This window comes from Talpa europaea (genome assembly GCF_964194135.1).
Source record: "Talpa europaea genome assembly, chromosome: 10".
Taxonomy (NCBI): domain Eukaryota; kingdom Metazoa; phylum Chordata; class Mammalia; order Eulipotyphla; family Talpidae; genus Talpa; species Talpa europaea.
Window position 1 is genome coordinate 44,610,717 of NC_140077.1, and position 16,684 is coordinate 44,627,400.

The 16,684-nt window shown below is 47.6% G+C and overlaps 1 protein-coding gene across 4 annotated transcripts in view; it reads right to left on the reverse strand.

The window, feature by feature from the left end:
* Positions 1 to 2,243: 2,243 nt before the first annotated feature.
* HK1 (hexokinase 1) overlaps positions 2,244 to 16,684 on the reverse strand; it is a gene marked incomplete at both ends in the record, with an annotated part of 75,069 nt that continues 60,628 nt past the window's right edge. For all 4 annotated transcript variants that reach the window (XM_084246193.1, XM_084246192.1, XM_084246194.1 and 1 more), the window contains 4 exons: positions 2,244 to 2,388; positions 3,932 to 4,165; positions 5,896 to 6,051; positions 7,847 to 8,030. In XM_084246193.1, coding sequence (XP_084102319.1) covers positions 2,244 to 2,388; positions 3,932 to 4,165; positions 5,896 to 6,051; positions 7,847 to 8,030 — 719 coding nt within the window. The remainder of the gene's footprint in view (positions 2,389 to 3,931; positions 4,166 to 5,895; positions 6,052 to 7,846; positions 8,031 to 16,684) is intronic.

Genomic DNA, 16,684 nt, shown 5'->3' on the forward strand with positions numbered 1-16,684 from the left:
GGACTAGCAAGCCAGAGAAATGGGCACACAAAGGACAGCAGATGGGCAGCTCTGTACAGATATTGCCATGTCACAGGAGCCAGATCTTCTGTGCCTTCCAGGATAAGGCAGAAACCTGAATTTGTGAGGTGTTCAGCCTTGTTAGACTTGGCTCTCATTTCTATCAACTGCGGGTAAAGTGACTGAAACACACCTGTGGACAGCACCTGCCTGTGACACTGATTCATTATCTGGCTAAAGACACAAGGGAGGGAGCTTCTGATTTTGCAAAGCCCACCACCTGAGAATTCAACTAGCAGTGCAGAGGGGGTACAACACAGAGGGGGTGGAGCATCAAAGGAGCATCAGCTGTGTTGCCATAGGCAAGTCTTTTCACCTTCAACCTCCTCCTGTCCCAAAGGCAAGACCACTAACAGGGACACTGCGAAGATGAGGGAAGGGAGGCCTATAAATGAGTGGGCCAAACAGATGAAGCGTTGGGTAAGAAGCAGCCATGACTTATATGAGGCTCAGGGCAGCCCGCTTCTATGAATGCCCCCTTAGTACCGCTTTTCGCCCTGCTTCTGCAGCAAGTTGAAAATATCAACCATCCCAAGGGCTGCAGGCAGTCCTGGCCCAGTCTGCTTGCCTCCAACTCACCCTCCACACCCTCTGGTGCCCCTTCAGAAGAACCACGTGACACTGTAAATGCACATCAAGAGTTTAATGTTACCTGCTTCTCCACAAAGATCACCCGCAGCGCCAAATAAAGGTCTCACCAAACCGAATGGGCATGTAGTCAATCCTAGTGGGGGGGGAGCCACCTCGGGGAACTGCAGTCGCAGCATGGGACACTCACATGCCACCCCAATCATGGCACCAGATTGCAGACTGACGGGGGACCCATGTCAGGCTGGGGGGAGAATCCCAAGTGGCAGCTGTGGAGTGGAAGAGCAACCTCAAGGTTGAAGGGGCCAATTTCCTAGGAAGGGGTCAATTTAAGATTGGAAGAGGGTGAGCACAGCCAGCCTTGCTACCCTGGGCTGCTGCAAGGCTTCCTCTGTGTGAGGCTGGGGGTCTCTTTCATTTGTCATCTTGGATCTGACAAACAAGATGATGAAGGGGCAGGGGGAGGGTCAGAGCTGCTTGTCCTCTCACTGAATCCAAACAGCCCCCTGGAAGCCAGGTTGACTCTCTCTTTGTTGTAACTACCGGTGAGGAGGACAGGGGCCTTACCTCCCTCACCTTGAACGTGCTGGGGTGGGGCTGCTGGAGCCTCCCTGGGGTAGGGCCGTGGGGCTGGATCAGGGAAACAGGAGTGCAGGTGCTGGAAGACAAGAGGAGAGGCTACTGCTGTGATAATTTGCAGGGAGGCCATGCCCAATGAAGGCTGGGACCTGGGGGACACAATCTTTGTTTCAAACTCTCACCCTGACAAAGAAGGCCACAAAAATCCTCTGGGGTGGGGTTTTGCTGCATCCCAAGATGTCCTCCCCCTCCCTAAGCATTAAGCATCACTCGGGTCTTTGAATTGGTACAAAGTTTACTAGGTCATACAACATGGCTCACAAAAGCGATGGGAAATTCCGATGAGGGCATGGATGGTTGGTTCCTTTTACCCAAATGGAGACAAGACACTTCCCCGCAGGATTGCCCACCTCCCCCCCACAAGACAGACAAGATTCAAGACTGTCAAGACTGTCACAATGTGGCGATGACCAGTTCCATGGACACACAACTCAGTGGCATTGACACATCCCCATGGGCCCCTCGCGAAGCCAGCCAGCAGCAGCTGCTGGGAAGGAGGGAGCAGCAAATGTGCCCCAGGGGAGGGGTCCCGGCAGTGTCTGCTGGTGTTGATACATTTCACACAGGATGTGTCCCCAAGACAGGCTGCAGTGGCACAGCAGGCCTGTCAGATGGTGACTTTTCATCTTGAGCCAATAAATAACTCTGCTGGATGAATGCAGAAATTAGGAATGGATGCCACTAAACTTCACGCATGGGGAACGTATAACCAGGCTGAAATCAAATCATGCAGAGTGTCAGGGCAGGTGAGGGGGATCTGGAGGTGAGAGAGATTATCAACAGCACACACTCTATTTTGTACCCTACGTTATACGCCATTAGTTGGATTTTGTTTCCTCCCCGCTGTGGCGGTGGCCAGCCAGGGCGCAGGCGGCTCCCAGCACAGCTTGCCGGGAGGCTGGGGTGGCCGCTGGAAGAGAGAGGTGCTGGAGGGCAGCGGGCGGGGCCCAGGGCTCTTAGCTGCTCCTCTCTTCTCGGAGCCGGACGCCCACTGCCGTGATAAGGGCCGCACCCTTGCCGCTGCCGTCCTCGGACAGGAGGAAGGACACGTTACACTTTGGTGACAGTTCCGACACGGTTTGGTGCATGATTCGGGAGAAGCTAAAAGAGATAAAAGAAAAACAAATGCAGGGGGAGGCAGAGGAAGCTGAGACAATGGACCCACCTGCAGACACTAAGATACCCTAAGAATCAAGGGGGCATGGCTTAGAACCAGGCAGGTTCTGGAAGGAGCCGAGAGGAAAGGGGGTATAGCCCATCCTACCCTCACAGCTCAGCACAGAGGCAAACTGAGAATCCAAAAATGAACCACGTTGTACTGCTTCTAAGGGCCAGGCACGAGCCACGCTCAGCCTCAAAGCTGGAAACAAAGGAGACCGAGAACTGAGAGCAGAAACGCTGGGGCCTGGACGGGGACCACGGAGGCCGGCCCAGGCTGACCCGGCATTGGGTCAGTTCAGCAGCCACATGGGGAGAACCGGCATCCAGTCTCAGCTCTAGTCCTCTGGCACCCACAGCACAGCCCATCTGCTGCCCAACACAGGCACCTGAGGCGAAGGTGAGGATGCTGGGTCGTGGGGCTCTTTCAGGTAAGTGACTGCCCTTTGCTGAGCACCTACGATTTACATACGTGCCCCCCAATTTACGATTACACTACGTGCCCCCCATACGATTACACTATGATTTACATACGTGCCCCCCAATTTACATACATAACTGGCAGTGCTGCCAGTGACTCTGCAGAGCTAGATGAGACTGCGGAGATTAAGCAATTGAGTGCAGCTCCTAAATGACAGTGACAGGATTAAATCCGAGAGTATCTGTCTAGTTCCACAGCCTACCTCTAAACCATACCTGTGTGCCACCTCAGGGGATGAGGAGGACAGATACAAAGGTGGAGGGACAGAGGTGGGATGAAGCAAGAGAGGCGTTTCCATCCCAAGCCCTGGCTATGAGGTGAGCAGGTACAGCCTGCGCTGAGATGGGTAACATTCTTGTAAGTGGGTTGACATTATGGCCTAGTTTACATGGATGGACCTAGCGCAATGATTAGTAGCACTGGCCTCACTGGCAAATAGTTTAGACAATAAATAATATCATTACTCTATACAAGGAACTAAGTGATGAGACACATGTGGATCAGAGTAGATGGGTGACATCTGCTTGACCAAAAGGAGACCACAGGACCTAAACTGCTCTCACCCTCCAAGTCTCCTCACAAACTGATTCGCAGGTGAACAAGACAATGGCCCTGCTCCTCTTTCTTTTACTCCCCTCTGCCCACTTCCCTGCCTCCAGCCAGACTGCAGATAACCAGGCTGATGCCCCCTTCCCTGCTCCTCAGCCCACCCAGGCTCTGCATGGCCTGAGAGGAGCCCAGTGGCGTAGGGGGAGGGACATGCCAAAGTGCCGTCGTGAGCTGGCCAAGAGAAGCCACTTTTCTGCCTCCCCAAGGACCCCAGTGAAACTTCACAGCGGCTCTATTACTTGGAGAGGCCCCAGTTCCTGCATGCACAACCTTCCGTTTGGCTGTGTCCTGATGAGGAACTTTCCAGGTAGGCAGCCCATCCTGATGTCCCATAACCACAAAGGGGATTCGCCAGCCCTGGAAGCTCTGCCCACTCCGACCGGAAGCCCCACTCACTGTGGATGCAGCTTGTAAAGTGTTCCGTCTACCCCCACAGTCACGTTGAGATGGTCCAGGCCTCTGTTCTCTCGTATCTTATCCACCACGGCAGCCATGCCAGCGCCACACAGCTGTGCCGCCCTCCTGGACACCACTCCACACACTGTCTTCACGAGGATACTGTCGTCGCAGGTGCTGTCCAGGCCCAGCTGCTGAAGGATGGCCCGGACCTGCAGCAGCGCTAACCGGTCACTGTGGTGGGCAAAAGCCAGGAGACCGGGTGAGGCAGGACCCACAAGTGTGATCCAGGAGCCAATCCCAAAGGACTGAACCCAAATCACCAAAACTTATTCATAAATAGGGTTATCGTGTGGGGGTACCTTCAAAATAACATTTACTTGCTTTTTTGAATGTTTGCCCCCGAGTACTGCCTATTAAATTGTAGGAAATTGGGTGAATCTAGAAAAATTAAAATTGGAAAATCAGGGGCCTCCCTGGTGGCGCAAGGGGTTAAGTCATAGCACTATGAAGCTATCCACAGCCACTGTAGCGCGAGTTTGATCTCTGGCCAGGGAGAAACCCACATGGCAAAGCAGACCTCTCCTGCCTCGCCTGCTGCTCCCCTCAGCAGCGTATTTCAGTAGATCTGCCTGTTCTACTCCTTACTCTGTCTCTGGTGGATCCTTCTCACCTCTCCACACCTCTGGCCTACACCCCACTTCTTGTATGCATAAATAAATAAAATCAATCTTCAAAATTAATTTTAAAAAATTGGAAAATTAAAACTGTCCACAATCCTATCACTGGGGAAAATGCTTCGACATTTTAATATATTTCCTTCCAGTCAATTTTTCCTAAATAAGCTAAGTAATCTCTTTGTTCTTATGATATGCAAAATGGACTCATCCTTTATATGTGTTTTTCTTTCTTGATTTTTTCCCCTTAATTTATACATTTGACCATTGTGCCACCTCCTCCCCTGAGAACAGGATTGGAAACCGCCGCCGTAATATTCTATTGTGGGGAAACACCTTGATTTAGGCAGTTTATATAAATTTAAATTGTTTGTGGTTTTCTGGTATCATCAAGTAACTTGCTGATAAAGTTTATTTATAAATCTATGGTAGCTCCAACTTTTTCCTCTAGGATACATTTCTGGCTCAAAGGGCATTTGATCTAGATTGCCAAGTGCTTTCCAGAAAGTTGTATCAATTTATTCTCTCTGGGAAGTGTGGCCCTACTTGTCCCTAGTGGCAAGGAGCACTTTTAAATGTCTGGCAGTCTGGTATGGATGGCACCAGACTGTGGCCTGATTTGTGCTCTTCTCTTCCAGGGGTGAGCTCGGCTTTGGCTCAGGTAGGCAATGAGTTTTACACACAGGTGACAGATATGGGCAGCAGGAAAAGGAATGCCCAGCTCCAGCCAGCCTAGTGTTGCTCTTCCCACCCTTCTGGAAATGAGGTGGCTTTGGCACAACTGCTTTTGCTTTAACAGACCATTTTCCCTCTTTCTCTCACAACTCGTGGTGGAAAAAGGCAAAGGCAGAGGTGGAATGTCCCCTCTAAATGAGGAGAGGCGAGACAGAAGCCAGTGGTGTAGGGCGTGCAAACAGGGCAGCCAGGGACCTCACGCTGCCTTTAAGATGAGGAGACAGTGGAGCTAGAGCAGTGGTTCTTGGCAATTTTGGACTCAAAACCCCAAATATTTATAATACACCTTTACTATCCTAAAATGAAGTCTAGACCCTCTGCTTAACAAACATCATCTCAAATAAATCAACATATCCAACATAAAAGATAATAAAAGGAAAGTAGTCAAATTAAATTATATGATTCCAACAGGCATCCATTCAGGTCCTATTACCCTGGAAGAGAGAAAATCCTCACAAATGGTCAAAACATCCCCTAAGGATGCCTACCACCCCCTCACTGGCCAGGTCCACTGCTAACAGGCCCCTGCAGGGAAGCCCTTTGCCCACTCACCTCTCAATCTGAGAGAGATACTTGGTCTGGAAGATGCCCCAGGTCTTCAGCGACTCAGAGATCTGCCCCCGGAAGAGGAACCCCTTCTTGGTGAAGTCAATCAAGATGTTGCGGACAATTTCACCGAGGTACATACCACTGATCATCTTCTCAAACCTGAAACAGAAGGAAAGGGCTGGGAAATCTCTATAAAACCTTCAGTCTCGGTAACCCCTGTCTCTCACCTCATGCCCAGAAGGAGAACATGAGACCAGGGACTGAGGAATCCTAGGCCTCGCCGGGATCACGAAACCACCAGCATTCATGTCTGACTGCCTTCTTCACCTAACCTCCTTCCTTTGCCTGGCAAAATCCCATTCTAGTTGTCAGCCCAAGACACCTGTCCTCCTTGCCCAGGATGGTTTCTTCTGCCCAATTCCAGCTCCCACACATCTTGCCCTTCTAACAAGGCACATGTGTTCACCCCTCATCACCCCTCCAGTGAAAACCCCAGAAGATGAGATGTGTGCCTGGCTCAGCTTTGAGACCCCAGGCCTACACAGCATAGCACCAGGCTCTCAGGCAAGTGTTCCATATTTGCATAATATATGTGCAAAATAAGCAAACAATATGGCTGAGTCTTAAAAGGTCAAGAGGACAAAAGGAGAGTTCCTAGATTTCTGGAAGTCTCTACAAAGGCACAGTGTTCCGGCCAAACACCCATCAGAGTGCAAAGCCACACAGGCTGGAGGACTCAGGAGGCCAGCATACATCCGAGGTCAGCTTGTTCTTGGGGTTTTTAATTCCTGTCCTCTCCACACTCAAGGGCCAAAAAAAATGACAAGGATTTAAATGCTCCCACAGCACACAATGTACCTCTCCCTACCCCACCCCCACTGGGAAGAGTCCACTGGAATCGAGATACTCAGGAGAATTAGGTGGTTCATGGAAAAAAACATGAAATAGCACTGACTCCCAGAAAGGGTCACTGCAGTTACCAATTCCCACCCAGTCCTCACTCCACCAAGGAGCCAGTATCATCGGGTGATGCTGTCTTTAGCACTTTGCAACACCTGATCTTCCTTTTTAACCCTGGGGGTCTTTTTTTAGAGCCATTGATGGGCAACGGTACCTATCTACTAGTCTCTAGGTAACACTGTTCTTCACTATACTCATTTTTGGTTTTCCCTCTTTTTCCCCCCCTCATTAAATCTAAGGAGATAGGCTGATTTAACGAAAAACATTAAGTAAATAACAAATAGGTGGTATTCCAAAAAGACAAAGATCGTGAGAGTGACTAGAGATCAACATATGTTTGCCTTTCTTGAGTATATACTTGCTCCTGAGTATATACTTGGACTAACCCATCCGGGTTACAAAGGGTGATTTGTCTCAGGTCTATGTACCTGAGTCCTCAGCTGCAGTGCTCCAAATAGCCACTAGGTGGTGCAGGAGGCCCCTGGTGGGAAGGATGACTCGAGCTGGGCCCTGGCCTCAACCTGAGGGCAAGCCCCCCTACCTTCACCAATCATTTACGAATTTCCCTTGCCCTTGACAAATTATGGTCAAGTGTGTACTACTTCCACTAAAAAAAAAAACTTGTTGACCAAGAGGTTTCTATTAATCTGATAGGGAAGAAACAGAGCAAGGAGAAAGGCCCAAATACTCCAGAATGAAAATCGTCACTAAGGGAAGTGGTGTGACCATTGCCACCCAGTCTGGGCATATTCCTGGGCAGAGGATGCACCTAGACAGGACATCAATCCTCAACCCTGAACCCTCTTGTACCATGTGGGGGCCCATCCCTCTCCTGCTTCTTGGGCCAAAAGCCAAGGTCAGGAGTGTATCTCAGGGACCGGTCACCAAGCCTCTGACCAAACCCCACTCCCACTAGAAACTTCTTCCTTTGTAACAGCAGCATACAGCAGCTGCCCTGACTCTCTTATGTGTCTCCTCCCCCAGGCAGAATTACCTTTGTTTCCCAGCATTTAGAGAATGCTCATCCACCATCCTGTCATAGGTTGTTCTGATATCATCCAGACTCCCATTGTCCCCAAAGGCACCCCACTCCATGTTGATACACATTCGCCCCTCATCCCCATCCAGCATCTGGATGTTCTTCATTTCTTCCATGTAGCAGGCGTTGGAGCCGGTGCCTGAAACAGGAGGCAGGGGAGAGAATGAAGGGCAGGCCACCATGCTTGTGGGGGTGGGGGCCCAGAGGGAGCATCTTGCAGCTGGGCCTGGGATCCCACAGACAAATGGTACATTTTTGAGATGAATACAGTGATAGCTTCACTTTCCCAATGTTTTCCAGGAAAAATTTGAAGAAGAGTTGGCATTAAACCAGGTAGCATCTGATTAACTTATTTATACTAGGTTGTCAGAAAAGTCATGATGCATTTTTGCTTGAAAAACAGAAAAAATATGTCATGACTTTTCCAATAACCCAATACTAAGCCATCAATACTGACCAGGCAGGGACATATTTAGCAGAAAACTGGTAGAAGGTGGTCTTACAAGAAAGAATGTATATTCCTTAATGGGAGTCTAGGCAATATTCAGATTGGAAGGTTCTTTCTCTCTACATATGGGGTTGCTTACTATCATACTATACATGTTCACTTCTCTTTTATTATCGAAGACATCAGTGTACGATGTCTGCTCAGTAAGCTTTCCTAGTGTTGCAGGATGAAGTCCACAATTCAAAGAAGGCTAGTCCTAAGCATTTTAAGGGAGCTTCTCTAAATCGCCACTTTGGTATCACAGACTTCTGAAAAATCTGATGATTCTCCTGAAAACCAGAGCCTTTTCCTGGGTACACCCACGCACTGCACACAGTAACCTGGCAGGAGGCCTCCAAGGGCTCAGGAATCTCTGATTTCCATCCCTGACCTCTCAGAGCAGGTTACTCAGACTGTGGCCCCGAGGTGGGACTCTTTGTTGCTCTCACCCAGAAGGAGTTAAGTTCAGACATTGAGAGGAAGCAGCATCCATTGCCACCATGACCACCTGTGCCACCGGCTGTCTCAGTGAATGGACAGAAAATTTAAAACCAAGCAACCAAGGTGCCTTTCCCATGTATATTATTCTATGCACCTAAATCAAATGGGGAGCCTCTTAAGAACCAGATTTTGATTCAGGAGGCCTGGGGCCTGAGACTCTGCATTCCCAACAAGCTTCTGGGTGATGCTGATGCTGCTGATCTATGAGACACACTTCAGGGTCAAGGCTCTAAAACACCACCGTCTCCTCCCAGGTGGGATGTGCATGTAGCTGGACTTTTAACATAAAAATAAAGCAAAGGCATTTACAAAACTAAACCAAAACAAACCCTGGAAATCTGACTGTAGAACTGAGGACACCAGAGGCGAGGGGGAGGGGCTGGCAACAGGGGGAGGGGGCTCAGTGGACTATAGTGGAGGGTTGGTGGCACTCTGGTGGTGGACATGGTGTGATAACATAAGATCTGCAGAGGTATGAACCCACACCCCTAATACACAGACAGTGTTGTAAATCATCGTTATCTTATTAAACATTAAAAACCCTGCCTTTTGGTGGTTGTTTCTAAATAAACCCATTTTGTTGGTGAAATAACCGACTACTTTTTGTTTAAAGTCGCCATCTTTGATGGCCAATATGGGATCCAAAGAATGACCCTTGACAACATGGCTAGTAGGAAAGAGGTTGTTGGTGCCCACTGATCCCTGTGCACAATGCTTCTTACCACCCTGGAGTCTGAGAGTCAGTCTCCTTTTGCCCTTTTTGTGTTGAGCTGTCCAGAGGCTTATGTATTCCAGAACTCTTCTCGGTTATGGTTAGGCCTTGTTCTCTCTGTGGGGATCCACGGCACTTAGCCTGTTCATTCAGAAATCAGGCTACCCCTGACCAGGAATGTGTCAACCTTTGGCCAAATCTTTGAAATCAAAATGCTCTCATGGCAGCAGTGCTGGCCTTCGGTCCCATCAGGTGGAAACAGTGGTTCTACCCTGGACTGAAAATGCTTGGCTTAGCATGCACTGCTCTGAATAGAGTCTGCTTCCCTATTGGAAACACTGCTGTTTGTGTGTAAGTCCTCCATGGCCTTTGACCTGATTTCCTTCTGGAAATGGGAGTTTCCTAAAAGGAACTAGCCGTTTAGGAATTCCTGACTCTAATTATAAAAGAAAATGGGGATCCCCATTAGCTTAGCTTAGTGTGTCAGAACCACAGTCCTTCCTCATACATATTTCTTACTAAAAGGATCAAATTAACCAAAAGTAAGTCAGAATGCCAATGGCAATTACAGGGAAACTTTGAACTCCCCAAACTTTTCTTAAATCAGTTTTAGCTCTGAAACTGCTAAAACTGAATGGAAAGCCTATTTCAGCTAGTACCTGGAGGCCTCCAAATATTATCAGGAGTCTAAAATGGCCTCTTTGCAAAATGAAATGTTAAAATTAACTAAAATGAACAATTAAGAAAAGACCAAATGGGGCCTCCCCAGTGGTGCAGCGGTTGAGCGCTGGGTTGCGAAGCTGCCCGCGGCCTCTGCAGCGCCGGTTCGATCCCCGGCTGCTCCCCGGCCACCAGAGGAGGGTCCCACATGGCGCGCAGACCTCTCCTGCCGCCCGCTGCTCCCCTCAGCAGTGTACTTCGGTCCTTCTGCCTGCTCTGCTCCCCGCTCTGGCTCTGGTGGATTCTCTCACCCTCCCGCGCTTCTGACTGTACCCAGTGCATGTATAAATAAATAAATAAATCTTTAAAAAAAAAAAAAAAAAAGACCAAGTGGCTTCAGGAGGCCTCCCCTTCCCCTTTCCTACTTGCTTTGCCTCTGGACACACTGTTTGTGCTCAGGCCCCACTGTACTGAGGTATTTTATGGAGATCCCTGGCACCCTCATCTCCTTTCCCATCTGAACTGCCCACCCTTCCTTGTACCCTCATTTTCCCCATTCTACTTCTCCTGCTGTCCAACTCTTTCCCCTAGCCACTCTCTTTCTCTCTCTGATCCCCCTTTCTCTGAACTTAGGACCACCTGCCCTCTTCAAGTTAAATCTTCTGAGGATCCACATAAACCTGAAATCTCTTATTTCCCCTAGACTAAGGCTGAGTTTTCAGTCATAGTTGAAAAGCTTCCTAGGGCCTCCCTGGTGACGCAAGGGGTTAAGCACAGCACTATGAAGCAATCCACAGCTTCTGCAGCACGAGTTCGATCCCCGGCCAGCCAGGGAGCAACCCACATAGTACAGCAGACCTCTCCTGACTCGCCCGCTGCTCCCCTCAGCAGTGTACTTTGGTCAATCTGCCTGTTCTGTTCCCCACTCTGTCTCTGGCGAATCCTCTCACCCCCCACAACTCTGGCCTGTACTCCAGCTCTTGTATGCATGAATAAATAAATCTTTTAAAAATAAATAAATAAAAAGCTTCCTAAAGTAACAGAAGTTTTTCAGGTTTGCTGAAAAATTTAACCTAGCCGTGCAAATTTACCAACCGGTTTTGGGGACTTACAGCAGTTCACTCACATGCTTGCTGGAGAGGGTCAAGCTAAATATTGAATTTTCCAGATGGGAAAATCCTGAAAAGGATTTAGATAAACCCCTAACTTTTGGCTAGAGACAAGGAAATTCTCTTTATCAAATAATTCCATAGCTTTTTCTAAGCCCATTGATTGGGACAAAATTCAGATTTGTCCACAAAAACCTGATGAACCTGTTAGTAATCACTACAATTGATTTCAAATTGTTTTCAAACTGTTTTCAAATAAAATTCAAGTTTTCCTTCTGAGGCTACATCTTTGGTTGCTTTCAACTGCGTTAATTGGCTGAAGTGAGACCTTTCTCTACTATTCAAAAGTAACAGAGTAAAATAGGAAAGTATGTCTACTCTAGATCTAGTTAATTTGGTAAAATAACTACCTTGTACCTCAGAAGAGGCAACTAAAAAAAAAAAAGATGGCAAAAATCCTTAATTCCAATCCCACCAAATGAAAGTCCCTGTATGGAACAAAAACCAGCCTCCTAATTCCTGTCATTATTGTAAAGCAGCTGGACACTGGGACACTTGTAAAGCAGCAGAAGACCGTCACACACTTAAGTGTTTCAAACACCAAGAAGCTTCCAACCAGCATTTCCTGTGTCCTCTTAATTCCAACCATGTTAGGGCTCTGAGAAACAATAGGGGCTTTTCCCAGCCCTCCCTCTTAACTGACTTGGGATAACTCTCAGCTTGGGAATGAATTTCTCTCTGTCAGCACCTGACCACTATTATAAAGCAATCAGGTTCAAACTGTAGGGATTTCTAATAAGCCTCAAAAGGTTCTTGTCACCGAGTCTATTCTCTTTTGTTTAAGTATTCTTTTTTCTTAGTTCCTCTGCCCCTGTTCATTTACCAGGTTGAAACTTCCTTGAAAAGTATCATGGTAGTATTACATTCTCCCATAGTGGGGGAGTCACTCTAAGTTAACAGCAGCAATCAAAACGGTCAACCAGGGCCTCCCCGGTGGCGCAGTGGTTGAGCACTGTGTTGTGAAGCTGCCCGCAGCCTCTGCAATGCCGGTTCGATTCCCGGCCGCTGGCAAGGGTCCCACATGGTGCGCAGACCTCTCCTGCCACCCGCTGCTCCCCTCAGCAGTACATTTCGTCCAACTGCATGTTCTGCTCCCCGCTCTGGCTCTGGTGAATTCTCTCACCCTCCCGCGCTTCTGACTGTACCCAGTGCTTGTATAAATAAATAAATAAATGTTAAAAAAAATAATAATCAACCAGCAGTCTAGTCCCCACGGTTTCCCAATTCTACAGACTTGGATGAACCTGAAGCTTGTCCCTCACCCAGCCAACAGACAAGGGCTGGCCAGCCAGTCGCCTCCTGCTCGTGGTGCCCTTGGATGGCTCCCAGTCCCTTGCCACTTCTCCTCAATAACCACCATGATGATTGTGTCCCCATCAGGTGGCCAGAACCACCACCAGGACCCCAAGGCCGCCATCAACCACCAGGTCAACCAGGAGCTCTAAGCCTCCTGAGTCTGCCTTCCACGTCTTACTACTTGACTGCAACAATGTAGCTTTGAAGAACTTTGCTAAATATTTTCTCCACTAATCTCATGAGGAAAGGGAATGTGCTGAGAAACTGATGAAGCTGCAGAACCAATAAGATAGCCAGATCTTCTTCCAGAATACCAAGAAACTCAACTGTGATGATGGGCCCAATGCAGTGGGGTGTGTGTGGCACTGGGGAAAAGCCTGAGTCTGCACCAACTGGAACAGCCCAAAATAGCACTGACAATATGACCCCACTTGTGTGACTTCCTGAAGACTCATTATCTGGATGAGCAGGTGAAATGCATCAAAGAATTGGGTGACCATGTAATCAACTTGCACAAGATGGGGTCCCCAATCCTGGCATGGTGGTCTCTCTCTCTCTTTGACAAGAACACACTGGGAGAAAGTGAGGAGAGTTAAGCTAAGCCTTGGGCTGACTTCCTATAGTGAGGGGTGTGCCTTTTCTGGTCACCAAGGCTGTGCATGAATGTTGGGGTTACCATTACCTTTTCTATAAATTGCACAAAAACATCTGCTTAAATCTTTCCTTTGCATCACTCCTTCAAATAACATAATTTGGTAGCCATTGGGGAAAAAAAAAAAGAAGCCAACCAAATGAATTACATGACTTTAACATCTGCACTGCCTAGCCTCTGACAGTCCTAGTACTGACTGTACTGACACTGATCATTTGTCCCTGTTGAATCAGTATCATCTTCCTTCTGGGCAAATTCTCCAACTGTTTATGGCCAAACTTCTGTGTATGTTATCTAAAAGAAAACAAAAAACAAAACCCTAACCAAATTCCATGGGAAGAAAAGGTCTAGAAGGCCTTGAAGTCCTTAAGGAGAATTTAATGAAACCACTAGCCCTTGGACACCCCAATGATCACATTTACTCCTTCCTTTTTTGTATATGGAAGGGAACGCCCTTGGAGTAGTCATCCAGAAATGTGGTGTTCACCATTGACCCAGAGGGCACGTTCAACAACTGGCACCCTGTGATACAAAGATAACTCCTTGCCTTAAAGCCTTCTGCTTGGGCCTCCCTGGTGGTGCAGGCGGTTGAGCGCAGAGCTTTGAAGCTGTCTGCAGCCTCTGCAGCGCGGGTTCAATTCCCGGCCGGCCAGGGAGATTCCCACATGGCGCGGCAGGCCTCTCCTGTCTCGCCCACTGCTCCCCTCAGCAGTGTATTTCGTCAGTCTGCCTATTCTGTTCCCCACTCTGTCTCTGGTGAATCCTCTCACCCTCCCGTGCACCTGGCCTGTACCCCGGTTCTTGTATAAATAAATAAATCTTTTGAAAAAAAAAAATAGCCTCTTGCTTAAGGACACTGAGGAAATCATGTTGCTAACTGCTCCCCACAGCATTCTTGCTTGCTTTTGAAGAACTTAACCCTGCCACTCTCCTCCCTACTGTTGTTATCCACAAAGTCCCTCAGACTACTTGACCTTCACAGGTCACCTCCTGTGACCCCTCTAGATGATCTGCTAGAAACTCCTTTGGGTAATGCTGATTTCTCATGATTCACTGAGGGTTTCTATTTGAAAGGTGGAAATGGTAAATATTGTGCCAAATATGTTAGATCACGTTTTTGTCATTGAAGTGGCACCTTTACCTTTAGCTACATAGCCTGACAAGCCAAGATGTACATCCTTACCCAAGCCTGCACCCTAGCCAGAGACAAAACTGTCAACATTCACATTGACAGTAGATATACTTTTGAAATGGCTCCTGAGTTTGGAATGCTGTGGAAGCAGACGCATCCTGACTTCCAATGGAGACAAATTCTAAAATGGGCCTTATGTTCAGGAGCTGTTGGATGCTATACTTTCACCTACTACCTTGGATATGATTATGATTCCAAGGCATTCTAAAACTGACTCTAAAGGGAATCACCTTGCTGATATTGTCACAAGATTTGCTGCCCTTAACGGAACTGATAGAAGCCAAAGATCTATCATGGTCCAGAGACATTTCTCCAAATGACAACTCAGAAAAACTGGCAAGAGAAACTCAACAATTGGCCCCCAAATAGAAGAAACAAGACTGGAAAGTCTAGAATTATTCATACGACAAGAAGCAGCTCTGGCTTGAACCAAATGACAATCCAGTCTTACCAGAGGCTCCAATTTTCCACTCTTAACCATACTACATGCATTAAACCCTTGGTCCCCCAGTAAAACGATAGCATTCATAGATCAATACTGGTAGGAAATGTCAGCAAAGCTACAAAAAGTGCCTCCCTTACTTGTTCCACTTGACCAAAATACAACTCAGGAAAGCCTATTCTCACAGTTCCTGGATATTTTTAATTGCCTATTAGGCCATTCAAGTTTTGGCAATTGGACATTCATACAGTTACACCTGTCTCGTGGGTGTGAATATGTTTTAGTCATACCATGTTTTAATTATGTTATGTTTCTCACTGGACTGAGGCCTTCCCCTATAAACAGGCGATTGCCTTTCTTCAGCCTAAGTCCTTCTGGAAGAGATTATCCCTATTTGGGAAATCCCTCTTGAATTTCAGTTTTGAAGGAACCCATTTTATTGGTCAGGTATTCCAACAATGTGTTCACTGTGCTTACAGCTCAATGCTCTGGTTCAGTCTAACTCACCAACAATGTTATTAAAACTGAAGTGGCCAAATTTGGAAAGACCCTCCAAACACCTTGGCCAAAAAAGCACTACCACTGATCCTTCTAAATCTCAGCTCTACCCCTTTTGGAACTCAAAAACTCTTACCCTTTGAGACAGTCACAGGGTGCTCGATGTACCTAGCCCTTCCTTGCCTCTTTGGATTCACAACTTATTGAAGGAGACAACACTTCAGTGTTGTAAAAGTCTAATTGCTTCTATCAAAAATAACCATGTTTCTGGTGAACAATCTCTCAACAGAATACTTCCTGGAGATAAAGACCTTAAGCAACATACACTGCAACCTGTGGAGATTTTAATCTATTGGAAGAAACCTTCAAAAAGACACTGAAGCATCATCAGAAAGGCACCTATCAAGCATGGCTAACAAACCCTCTGTAAGCAAATGTCTTGGACTCACGCCATACGTGAGTATATAAAGAAAACACCAAATCCTACTGAACCACACACCATCTGGCAACCTGGTGTCCGACCTGGGCATTTTCATTTCAAAATGGCACATGGCACCAGGAAAGGTACTTCCAGGCACTTAGGGACAAAAAGGTCACTGAATCTTAGATACCCTGACTCTTGATCAACAAGGGTTTCAGAGATCTTGATTGAAAGTGGAAATTTTGAGCATTCAAATAGAGAAACCCTATTTAAATGAAGTTAGGAGGCTACAAGAGAGTCCCCACAGATGCACAATCAGCAAACCACCGGTTCTAACATGTCCTGTATCTCTGAGATTGTTATAGAGCCACCCCGATATTAAACGGGTTCCTGGCTGTGGGTCCTCACCCGCGCGCTTTAAAGGGACTTATGAATACTCTACTACAGACACACACAAAAGGGTTAATAAAAGGTTTATTTACAAGAGAAAAAGAAATAAGGAAAATGTACAACTCAGGGAGAAAATAGGGAAATAAAGTCTTTAATGCGTCCTACCCGATCCGACGACCTGGAAACCCAAAGGCACTCTCAGAGCTGACCGGACCCTGCGAGCTGGCCGAGAGCCCAAAAATGGAGAGCCCCCAAAGCCCACGTGTCTGCCTTTTGTATCCACCTGGCTGCTTAACCCCACCCTCAGGTCCCAGCCACCTTCCCTTTGGTGGTGATGGGATTTGGAGTTCCCAGTGTCTTTGGCTTTGACCTG